This window comes from Ranitomeya variabilis, chromosome 4, assembly GCF_051348905.1.
Source record: "Ranitomeya variabilis isolate aRanVar5 chromosome 4, aRanVar5.hap1, whole genome shotgun sequence".
Lineage (NCBI taxonomy): Eukaryota > Metazoa > Chordata > Amphibia > Anura > Dendrobatidae > Ranitomeya > Ranitomeya variabilis.
The window spans coordinates 202,951,814-202,964,487 of record NC_135235.1 but is presented as its reverse complement, the minus strand read 5'-3'; the positions used below and the strand labels follow the sequence as shown (position 1 = coordinate 202,964,487).

The following is a 12,674-nucleotide window of genomic DNA, read 5'->3' as shown; positions in this document are numbered from 1 at the left end:
CCCATATACACGGGGCCGGGCTCCCCCATATACACGGGGCCGGGCTCCCCCATATACACGGGGCCGGGCTCCCCCATATACACGGGGCCGGGCTCCCCCATATACACGGGGCCGGGCTCCCCCATATACACGGGGCCGGGCTCCCCCATATACACGGGGCCGGGCTCCCCCATATACACGGGGCCGGGCTCCCCCATATACACGGGGCCGGGCTCCCCCATATACACGGGGCCGGGCTCCCCCATATACACGGGGCCGGGCTCCCCCATATACACGGGGCCGGGCTCCCCCATATACACGGGGCCGGGCTCCCCCATATACACGGGGCCGGGCTCCCCCATATACACGGGGCCGGGCTCCCCCATATACACGGGGCCGGGCTCCCCCATATACACGGGGCCGGGCTCCCCCATATACACGGGGCCGGGCTCCCCCATATACACGGGGCCGGGCTCCCCCATATACACGGGGCCGGGCTCCCCCATATACACGGGGCCGGGCTCCCCCATATACACGGGGCCGGGCTCCCCCATATACACGGGGCCGGGCTCCCCCATATACACGGGGCCGGGCTCCCCCATATACACGGGGCCGGGCTCCCCCATATACACGGGGCCGGGCTCCCCCATATACACGGGGCCGGGCTCCCCCATATACACGGGGCCGGGCTCCCCCATATACACGGGGCCGGGCTCCCCCATATACACGGGGCCGGGCTCCCCCATATACACGGGGCCGGGCTCCCCCATATACACGGGGCCGGGCTCCCCCATATACACGGGGCCGGGCTCCCCCATATACACGGGGCCGGGCTCCCCCATATACACGGGGCCGGGCTCCCCCACATATACACGGGGCCGGGCTCCCCCATATACACGGGGCCGGGCTCCCCCATATACACGGGGCCGGGCTCCCCCATATACACGGGGCCGGGCTCCCCCATATACACGGGGCCGGGCTCCCCCATATACACGGGGCCGGGCTCCCCCATATACACGGGGCCGGGCTCCCCCATATACACGGGGCCGGGCTCCCCCACATACACGGGGCCGGGCTCCCCCATATACACGGGGCCGGGCTCCCCCACATACACGGGGCCGGGCTCCCCCATATACACGGGGCCGGGCTCCCCCATATACACGGGGCCGGGCTCCCCCATATACACGGGGCCGGGCTCCCCCACACGCACGGGGCCGGGCTCCCCCACACGCACGGGGCCGGGCTCCCCCATATACACGGGGCCGGGCTCCCCCATATACACGGGGCCGGGCTCCCCCACACATACAGGGCCGGGCTCCCCCACACACACAGGGCCGTCCCCCCCATTCATACTCCCTCAGCAGTGACACTCCCTCCCCGCCACCCTCAGGCCGCGGCCGGTGTCAGGCCCCCACTCTCCCTGCACCCGGAGCCCCACTTACAGTTCCTGATGTCGGAGATGAACACGGCCAGTCCCCGCATCCCGTCCCCTTTAGACACGGCCGGCATGTTTCCTGCAGACCCAGGCGGGGGCGACTGCGCTGATGAAGGCGGGAGTGGTGACCGCGGCTGCTCCGGGCTGTGACAGCGGCTCCGGTACTCGGCCCCGGCTCACTACCAGACTACAGCGGGGGAATGGGAGAGCTACAGGCTGAGGGAGAAGCAGGGAACAGCAGGAAATCCGCCGCAGGGGTCGTCCCGCCCCCTAACACCTCCCATTGGACGGTGACTGACAGAGCTTATCGCTGATTGAAGAAAAATTATGTCAGTCAACGAGACAGCAGCGGGAGGGGAAGAAGGGTGTGTCAGTGGGAAATGACGTCACTTTTGTAACTTAGCTCATTAGCGTACAGGCCTCATGCTCCAATCCTATTGGTCGATTCAGTCTGACTGGCCAGCTCTTATAGGAGGACATGTCACCGGGAGGGAGGGGCTTTTAGAAGTCCACGCCCTATTTGTTATGCGCCTTTCTACTTAAAGGGGTTGTCCATTTTTAGGTTTGTTTTTTTTACTTGCATACTTGTATATGTGGCTAAATATCATATTTACAATTGGGTTTCCTTTAAACTATTGCACCATTTGCCTTGTTCCTGGTCTTTTCATCCCGCGCGTTCATTTTTGATGTGATCTTAGGTTATAAAATCACCCATCAGACCGCAGAGCTCACTGATTGATCCTCTGTTAACTCTTCTGCAGCCAGATATGGGCAGTGCAACATGGGAGCTATAAAAGGCAAATGGTGTAACTTTATTTTTTTATAGAAACTCAATTACAAAATAATTTTTACCTAAAAATACATGTATTGAAACGTACACAAATCACTTTTTTAAAAGGCATGAAAATCAGGGAAGAGTCATCTGGGCGGGGCCACAATTGGGAAGCGTCCAGTAGCCTAGGCTACAGCCACGCCCCTTTTTGGCTGAATACTTGAGCACCGTACACCCTGCTCATGTCTGGGGAGCGCAAGGTTTACATGGGCCCTTGGGCGACAGGGACCCCTCCTCAGTTTTAGATTATTAATATATATGCACATTTACATTTTTTTATTGGTCACCCCACCTGCACTGCATGGGCTCAGCTCCCGTCCATGTATGGAGGATGTTGCCCAGGTTTACCAGGTGTGGGTGCAGGCTCTGCTGACAGTGACATAGTTAAAGGGATTTAGCAGCTACTATAGCTCCCTTTTAAACCAGGTAATACTCTTAAAGGGAACAGCATAATATAGAGTAAGGAACCCTGATTCCAGTGATGTGTCACTTACAAGGCTGTGTGCTGTTGTTTCAATACAATCAGTGTTTTATCAGCAGGAGATTATCACTACTGGACTAGGTCTCAAGTGCACACAAGTCCAGCTAATCTGTATAACCACGCCCCCACCACTGATCGGCAGCTTGCTGAGCGTGAACACAACAGCTTCGAATCAGGAGTGTGGGCGGGGTTATACACAGCTCAGCTGCCATGCTCCTGTGTGCACTGGATCCTACAGCACATTTCCGCAGCTCCTGTGTGCACTGGATCCTACAGCACATCCCCGCAGTGGCCGCTGTGCTCCTGTGTGCACTGGATCCTACAGCACATCCCCGCAGTGGCCGCCATGCTCCTGTGTGCACTGGATCCTACAGTACACCCCCACAGTGGCTGCCGTGCTCCTGTGTGCACTTGATCCTACAGCACATCCCCGCAGTGGCCGCCGTGCTCCTGTGTGCACTGGATCCTACAGCACATCCCCGCAGTGGCCGCCGTGCTCATTTGTGCACTGGATCCTACAGCACATCCCGCAGTGGTCACCGTGCTCCTGTGTGCACGGGATCCTACAGCACATCCCCGCAGTGGCCGCTGTGCTCCTGTATGCACGGGATCCTACAGCACATCCCCGCAGTGGCTGCCATGCTCCTGTGTGCACTGGATCATACAGCACATCCCCGCAGTGGTCGCCATGCTCCTGTGTGCACTGGATCCTACAGCACATCCCCGCAGTGGCCGCCGTGCTCATGTGTGCAGTGGATCCTACAGCACATCCCCGCAGTGGCCGCCGTGCTCCTGTGTGCATGGGATCCTACAGCACATCACCGCAGTGGCTGCCGTGCTCCTGTGTGCACTGGATCCTACAGCACATCCCCGCAGTGGCCGCTGTGCTCCTGTGTGCACGGGATCCTATAGCACATCCCCGCAGTGGCCGCCGTGCTCCTGTGTGCACGGGATCCTACAGCACATCCCCGCAGTGGCCGCCGTGCTCCTGTGTGCACGGGATCCTACAGCACATCCCCGCAGTGGCCGCCGTGCTCCTGTGTGCAGTGGATCCTACAGCACATCCCCGCAGTGGCCGCCGTGCTCCTGTGTGCACTGGATCCTACAGCACATCCCCGCAGTGGCCGCTGTGCTCCTGTGTGCACGGGATCCTACAGCACATCCCCGCAGTGGCCGCCGTGCTCCTGTGTGCAGTGGATCCTACAGCACATCCCCGCAGTGGCCGCCGTGCTCCTGTGTGCACTGGATCCTACAGCACATCCCCGCAGTGGCCGCCGTGCTCCTGTGTGCACTGGATCCTACAGCACATCCCCGCAGTGGCTGCCATGCTCCTGTGTGCACTGGATCCTACAGCACATCCCCGCAGTGGCCGCCGTGCTCCTGTGTGCACTGGATCCTACAGCACATCCCCGCAGTGGCTGCCATGCTCCTGTGTGCACTGGATCATACAGCACATCCCCGCAGTGGCCGCCGTGCTCCTGTGTGCACTGGATCCTATAGCACATCCCCGCAGTGGCCGCCGTGCTCCTGTGTGCACTGGATCCTACAGCACATCCCCGCAGTGGCCGCCGTGCTCATGTGTGTGCTGGAATCTGCTGACGGGGAAGTTATGAGTTCCTAGGAAACTTTTCTGTGATTCAGCAGAATTTCCCCAAACAAGTAGGAACTTTTTTTTTCTATTTAGAATGTTGCAGAATATTTTTATGGGGCGTTTCAGAGCCCCATTTTGGGGACATTTGAGACTCCCCCCAATCATAAAGTTGAAGTAGTTCTCTGGTTTTGGGAAAACATTTGAGCCCGGCTGCAGTTTGTTTAAAAAAAAGAAAAAAAACCTTTCCTTTATTCACCCTCCCCTGGTCCAACGCTGAGTCTATGCCACTGCTCCCTGTGTCCATTATTATTTGCAGCACAGATCTCACGTCAGCCAATCAGTGAACTTAGTGGCTCTGAGAGTTTGTGCCATCATTCAGGACGGCAGCCAATCAGTGAGCTCAGCAAAGACTCAATCTAGGACCTGGGGAGGATGGGAATGAAACCAGTGATAGATTCAGCACAGCTGTCAAGGGGGTTACAGGGGTGGTCCAGACTGAGACATTTAAACAAACTCAACTGTGGGGGAAACAATACATTTCTTAATTTCTGCAGAAATCTTGGAAACGGTGAGGAAATGAGACCGATAATGTGCAATAGCGATATTGTGTAATAAGAAATATTGCATAATATACATATAAGATCTATTACTAGTTAATAAAATGAAGAAAAAAAAAAACATGTTCTTTAGGTCCATCACTGATTTCCCAAATGCCGAAAACTAGCCCTAAAAAGGCGCAAATAAAATATTGATGGGTCCTTTATTCTGAAATTCAGCTCATTGTACATGGAAGTCTACAACCACCCACTACTCTTCTCCTCAGCGAGAGAACGCATCGGCGTCCATCTTTGTAGAGGCAGCCATTTCCTGCGGCCCTTCCTGACTTTATTGTCCAGCACTGACCTAGGGCAGGGAGAGTGGCAGAAGTGTTATATATTCAGATATTTGTACGCACCCCCCCCATAGATTTTATACAAGTAGCTGGATTAAAGGGTATGTCCATGTGAAGATCTTTTGACATGATCTTCAAAATTCACCTCAGAAATATCATTATCGCAACGTCGTGCTTCTTTTTTTTTTCCGGTGAGGTTTTTAAAACTGGTCGTCATGCTTTTCCCATTGAAATCCTTATGAAACTTATCACAAGAAGAATTTTGAACAATCCCTGTTTTGTGCCTCCATTTTGTTGCCCTGTTGTCATTTTCACAAAATGGCCACCAACGTTTTAGATTTCCCTATGCGGTGCTTTTTTGGGGAGGACATTCTAGAGACATCCTTCCTCATCCATTTCCCATTACGTCAGCCCTGTCTGTCCAGTCTGAGTATTCTCCTAAAGAAGTGGGTGTATCTTAAATTTGTGAAGAACACTGCATAGGGAAGACTTAGACTGTGGCGGCCATTTTGTGAAAATACAAATGCGGTCGTAGTGTAGAGTAACAGCGACAGGATTGAAATCAAGAGTGATAACTATATGTTTGTCATTTATAGTCACATTTTTAGCTTTGATTGGTACCCCAAAATACTAAAATAACGACAGCCTGCCATGCATAGGAAAAAGTCCTCACACGGCACCATCAATGTAACTGATATTGGCGCTGTCGGTTATCCCACGTGAGGTCTGGGCATGTGCACCACTCGTCGGTTGCTCAGGGGCCGGCACAGTGCACGTAGTAAGTGCAGGCTTAAATCTGGGGAGGGGACACCTGGAGAATCAAGTAATGGCGCTTACTGGGGGCAAAAGTGTCAGGCACTGTGGGGAAATTAGCTTTTACATTGTGTGGATAGCATTACTATAATTTGGCGGGGCTGGCCCTAAAAGGGGTCCGATCATGTGAGTGTGGGTCAGGAGACCCACAGCCGGTCCGGACACTATGGTCCATACTCTGACCGAGTTTCATGGATGTCTGCATTCAGCCTAATGGAGACAAACAAGAATATTGCTCAATTTTCACCTTAAAAGGGTTGTCCTGTGAAAACAAGTCATCCCCTTTTTCCACAGGATAGGTGATAACTCTTTTTGATCAGTGGGGGTCCGATCACTTGGATGCAGGGGTGTAGCAATTGCAGTTGCAGAGGGTGCGACCAGGCCGTGTGGGAGGGAGGCCCGCCGACACCAATGCCTACTTCAACTGGATGTGCGTCGGAGGGTGCACATAGGTGCTGGGGTCGGCGGCCTTCCCTCCCGCACGGACTTGGAAGAGGATGCTGCACGAGAAGAAAGCAGAGGAAGGTGAGAAGAATGTTTTATTTTATTTTTGCAGAACAGGGAACACATATACCAGAAAGGTGCCCAGATTGTGGGATATATATACCAGGATGATGGACATATATACAGCAAGGGGTCCAAGATAGGAGACATATATACCAGGATGGGAGACATATATATACCAAGAAGGGGACATATATATCAGGTAGAGGCCCAGAAAGGGGGACATATATACCAAGAAGGAGGACATATTTAGGAGGAAGAGTCTGGGACCGGGATGGGAGACATATATATCAGTATGAGGGACATATATACCAAGAAGCCAGACATATATTTCAGGCTGAGACCCAGGATGGGGGACATATGTTCCAAGAGGCGGGACATGCTGTACAGTAAATACCAGAATGGGAGACATAAATACCAGGATTGGGGACATATATACCAGGATGGGTGATATATATATACCAGGATGGAGGACATATATACCAGGATAGGGGACATATATACCAGGATGGAGGACATGTATACCAGGATGGGGGACATATATACCAAGAAGGGGGACATATATACCAGGATGGGGGACATATATACCTGGTTGGGGGACATACTGTATATACCAAGAAGGGGGATGTATATAGCAGGAAGAGGCCCAGAATGGGGTACATATATACCAAGAAGGGGGGCATACATACCACGATGGGGGACATATATACCAAGAATGGGACATATATATGAGGATTGGGGACATATATACCAGGAAGGGGTCCAGTGTGGGGGGACATATATATTAGGAAGGGGCCCAGGATGGGGAGACCTATATACCAGGATGTTAGGCATTTGTACAGGATGGGAGACATTACTACATAATCAAGGAGGGGGGAATACTTATTTATTTTTAGACTTTAGAACGCTACAAGGGCCCATATATCTGACCAACATGCGGGGGCCCAGGTTTAAATTTTGCACAGAAGCCCATCGGACTGTAGTTACACCACTGCTTGGACGGGGTTGCACTTGGCTTTTTTTGGAAGCTCCATGGAGAATTAATAAAGTGGCGATCCGCTGTCCGAACTGTTGCTCCATTCTAATAGGGATACACGTGCCCCATTCTGTTAATCGGAGTGGGTCCCAGAGGTCGGACCACCAGCGATCAGCAAGTTATCACATATCCTGTGGAAAGATTCTGGACATGCCCTTGTGAATGGTGACCATTGCAGCATGGAGACCTTCTTTTATCAGACACTATCACTTAGGCTGGAGTCACACTCAGCGTAAGACAATACGGTCCGTTTTTTACGGCCGTATTACGGCCGTAATACGGAGAAATGTTCCCAAAATAGTGGTCCGTATGTCATCCGTAGGCAGGGTGTGTCAGCGTATTTTGCGCATGGCATCCTCCATATGTAATCCGTATGGCATCCGTACTGCGATATTTTCTCGCAGGCTTGCAAAACCGACATCTAATGGATTTATGTGCTCAAATGTCCGTTAAAACATATATACAGTATATATATATATATATATATATATATATATATATATATATATATATATATATATGTAATTGAGACACACATTTATATATATTCTGTATTTATATTTAATTCAGCGCGATATATGTGAAAAGCCGGTAATTCAATTGCCGGCTTCTCATTTCTCCTTCACAAACCCGACAGGATATGAGACATGGTTTACATACAGTAAACCATTTCATATCCCCCTTTTTTTTTTGCATATTCCACACTACTAATGTTAGTAGTGTGTATGTGCAAAATTTGGTTGCTATAGCTGCTAAAATAAAGGGTTAAATGGCGGAAAAAATTGGCGTGGGCTCCCGCGCAATTTTCTCCGCCAGAGTTGTAAAGCCAGTGACTGAGGGCAGATATTAATAGCCTAGAGAGGGTCCATGGTTATTGGCCCCCCCTGGCTACAAACATCTGGCCCCAGCCACCCCAGAAAAGGCACATCTGGAAGATGCGCCTATTCTGGCACTTGGCCACTCTCTTCCCACTCCCGTGTAGCGGTGGGATATGGGGTAATGAAGGGTTAATGTCACCTTGCTATTGTAAGATGACATTAAGCCAGGTTAATAATGGAGAGGCGTCAATTATGACACCTATCCATTATTAATCCAATTGTATGAAAGGGTTAAAACACACACACACACACACATTATTAAAAATTATTTTAATGAAATAAACACACCGGTTGTTTTAATATTTTATTGCTCTCTCAATCCACCTGCAGACCTTCGCTTGGCAAAATAATAAACCCACAATATACATACCATCCGAGGATCTGTCAGGTCCCACGATGTAAATCCTTCTGAAGGGGTTAAATCAATTTACAGGCAGGAGCTGCGCTAAAGCACTCGCTCGTGCCTGTAATCCCCGGGTGCTGAAAGGAAAGCTGGGTGATCTATACTTACATTGAGTTGCGGTGAGGCGCCCTCTGGTGCATGAACTCATATGAACTCGAGCGTGGGAACTTTTCCAAGGCTCCAGTTCATGAGGACATCCAGCAGAGGGCGCCTCACCGCGACTCAATGTAAGTACAGATCACCCAGCTTTCCTTTCAGCACCCGGGGATTACAGGCACGAGCGAGTGCTTTAGCGCAGCTCCTGCCTGTAAATCGATTTAACCCCTTCAGAAGGATTTACATCGTGGGACCTGACAGATCCTCGGATGGTATGTATATTGTTGGTTTATTATTTTGCCAAGCGAGGGTCTTCAGGTGGATTGAGAGAGCAATAAAATATTAAAACAACCGGTGTATTTATTTCATTAAAATACTTTTTAATAATGTGTGTGTGTGTTTTTTAACCCTTTCATACAATTGGATTAATAATGGATAGGTGTCATAATTGACGCCTCTCCATTATTAACCTGGCTTAATGTCACCTTACAATAGCAAGGTGGCATTAACCCTTCATTACCCCATATCCCACAGCTACACGGGAGTGGGAAGAGAGTGGCCAAGTGCCAGAATAGGCGCATCTTCCAGATGTGCCTTTTCTGGGGTGGCTGGGGGCAGAGGTTTGTAGCCAGGGGGAGCCAATAACCATGGACCCTCTCCTGGCTATTAATATCTGCCGTCAATCACTGGCTTTACCATTCTGGCGAAGAAAATTGCGCGGGAGCCCACGCCAATTTTTTCCGCCATTTAACCCTTTATTTTAGCAGCTACAGCAACCAAATTTTGCACATACACACTACTAACATTAGTAGTGTGGAATATGCAAAAAAAAAGGGATATGAGATGGTTTACTGTATGTAAACCATGTCTCATATCATGTCGGGTTTGGGAAGGAGAATTGAAAAGCCGGCAATTGAATTACCGACTTTTCACTAACACCGCTGCGTATTTCTCGCAAGTCACACTGCTGGTCCGTGTGGAATCCGTATTTTTCTCGCCCCCATAGACTTTCATTGGCGTATTTTTTGCGCAATACGCTGACAAACGCAGCACGCTGCGATTTTCTACGGCCGTACAAGACCGTATATTACGGATGCGTAATATACGGCTGATAGGAGCAGCCCCATTGAGAATAATTGTGCCGTTTGTTTGGCGAGTTTTACGGACGTATTTTCTGCGCTCTTACGTCCGTAAAACTCGCTAGTGTGACTCCAGCCTTATACTGTGAATAAGTGATAACTTACAATTTTGGCAGTAAACTTTTAAAGTAATTGTCTAGGCTCAGAAAAATATGACTGCTTTCTTTCAGAAACAGCGCCACCCTTGATCATGGGTTGGGTAGGTAATACATCTCAGCTCCATTCACATCAATGGGGCTGAATTATTATCTAACAGCTGTGGGTCTGTCTCTGAAAGAAAGAAGCTATGTTTTTTTTTAATCCTGGACAAATTCTTTAAGCTTAAAGGGTTTGTCCACCTTGAGTGACATTTTCTCTTTTACTTGGGTGCACGTATTTGGATCTAAAAATCATATTTACAAAGGATTCATTAAAATGTTTGGAGCCTCATATTCATTTAAGTAAAAAAAATGTTTTTAAAGTAGACTACCCCTTTGAGGTATCAAAATCAATACTTTTATTTTCTCTGTGGTCTTCAGAATGCGATGGTCACCTAGACTCTGCCTCTATGACTTCACGCATGACTCTTTATGTACATAGGTTCCGCACATTCCATAGGACTTGACAACTCACTGTAGGTCTCTTCTCTCAGGATCTTCATGGAGCTAACAGTAAATACCATCTTTCAGTCCCAGGAAGTATTGGTGGGGGGAAAAAAAGAGACCCCAGAAATGAAGGGGTCGTTCAGAGTTCCCACCAAGCAAAGAAGATCAAAATCTGTCTCAATTTATAGGTAAATGAATACTGCTTGCCTCTGAAATGTAGGATGGAATCTGTCTGTCTAGCCGAACAAAGATCTGAAATGATTTGGTAGTATTGGAAAATATGTATATGTGCATAAAAGGGGGCATTATTTGGGCGCTCCCTGCAGGATCACCCTTGGGTTAAATGATGTCCTGATCACAACCTTCCATTGATGCTCCCATTGGTTACTGGGATTCCCATAGTTTTGACCACCAAGTATGGAATGAGGGACATCAGCTTTAGATCCCGGGACCATGAAGCCTCCTTAAGTGGCGCACTAAATGTAGCCGTACTGGCCCCACCTCTATGGCCCCATTCACATCTTGTTTGTCTCTCTATAAGGAAATATTTGGTATATTTAAACACCATTGATGCCCCCATTGATTATTGGGATTCCTATAATTTCGAAGTGTTGGAATAAGAGACACCAGCTTTAGGTGCTGAGGCCATTAGGGACCATGGAGCCCCCTTAGATGGGGCACTACATGCAGACGTACTGGTGGTTCCCCCCATTTGTCCACCTCTGTAATCATGATGCTTCCCTATTTAGGAACTGATGCCCCATTCACATCTTGTTTGTTTCTTTATAAGGAAATATTTGGTATATTTAAAGACCATTGATGCCCCCATTGATTATTGGGATTATAGTTTGGAAGTGTTGTCTTCAAAGGGAGATTTGTAATTAAAATTCTGCGCTGCCGCTAAGAAGAATTTCAGGAGAGTATAGTTGATTCACAGTGGTTTTATTCTTGAATAATTATTAATATTATTGAATGAAACCACTGTGAATCAACTATACTCTCCTGAAATTCATCTTAGCGGCAGCGCAGAATTTTAACTGCAAATCTCCCTTTGAAGACATTATTTTCTCTGGTCGGTGAAGACCTGTGGATCTGCAGCAGCCGCTATCTACATGCTCTAATCTCATCCTAACAAGGTGAGCAAATTAGGTATATATTCTCCTCTGTGTAACGTGGATAAGACCCTATTGCGCTCTTTGTCTCCCCATTGTTTTGCAATAGTTTGGAAGTGTTGGAATAAGAGAAACCAGCTTTAGGTGCTGAGGCCATTAGGGACCATGGAGCCTCCTTAGATGGTACACTACATGCAGACGTACTAGTGGTTCACCTCTATGTCCACCTCTGTAATCACGATGCTTCCCTATTTAGGAACTGATACCCCATTCACATCTTGTTTTTCTTTTTATAAGGACCAATTTGGTACATTTAAACACCACCCTAAAGAAAGACACCAATATGCCACTTTTTGTAGTTTTTTGTGTGCCCCCCTTATTATGTTTGGCTTATGTGTTAAAAAGAGGATGTGATTGCACTGATTGATCAGATGTATGATGAGCTGTTCATTAGCTTCTCTGAAAATGACCTATGGCTTAAATCAAGGTTTTATATTAAATGTTTTTTTTTTTTTTAAATAAATATTAGATTTTTTTAAAATTCGAATTTCGATATAAAAAAAATCTTGCAGTTTTCACACTGGCCACTAGTCCTGATCTTAGGCTCTTGCTTCCTGTTTTTCACATGGACATAAGCAGCATAAAACTATAGACTAAAACTAGGACTAAGACTAGCTCAGACCTGGTTTGTTTGTATAGAAACTTTCTGGGCAGGTTGCAATCTGGTGATATTGTACAGGAGGAGGTGGAGGTGAGCTGTGACATCGCTTTTTGTGAATGTTGAATTGTGTATTGTCAACTGTATATAGAGATGTTGTCTATTATTGTATTCCTGTCTGTGACGATAATGAGACTTCTGAAAAAGTCCCCTGAACAGAACAGGAAGGATATATTATCTC

At 48.8% G+C, this 12,674-nt stretch overlaps 2 protein-coding genes across 10 annotated transcripts in view; one reads left to right on the top strand and one right to left on the bottom strand.

The window, feature by feature from the left end:
- The window catches only part of AP2A1 (adaptor related protein complex 2 subunit alpha 1), a 75,876-nt gene extending 74,103 nt beyond the window's left edge, over window positions 1-1,773 (bottom strand). Inside the window, exon 1 of one of the 2 annotated variants that reach the window (XM_077259678.1) lies at window positions 1,422-1,773. In XM_077259678.1, the coding sequence (XP_077115793.1) occupies window positions 1,422-1,488 (67 nt within the window). In that variant the 5' untranslated portion in view covers window positions 1,489-1,773. The remainder of the gene's footprint in view (window positions 1-1,421) is intronic. The other variant, XM_077259679.1, reaches the window with a different exon arrangement.
- Window positions 1,774-4,760: 2,987 nt separating this feature from the next.
- Window positions 4,761-12,674, top strand: part of TSKS (testis specific serine kinase substrate) — a 33,119-nt gene continuing 25,205 nt past the window's right edge. For 2 of the 8 annotated variants that reach the window (XM_077259675.1, XM_077259669.1), the window contains exons 1-2: window positions 5,851-5,988; window positions 10,711-10,851. In XM_077259675.1, coding sequence (XP_077115790.1) covers window positions 10,718-10,851 — 134 coding nt within the window. In that variant the 5' untranslated portion in view covers window positions 5,851-5,988; window positions 10,711-10,717. Of the gene's footprint in view, window positions 4,887-5,193; window positions 5,312-5,850; window positions 6,034-10,658; window positions 10,852-12,674 lie in introns of those variants that run through there. The other 6 variants (XM_077259672.1, XM_077259673.1, XM_077259671.1 and 3 more) reach the window with 6 other exon arrangements.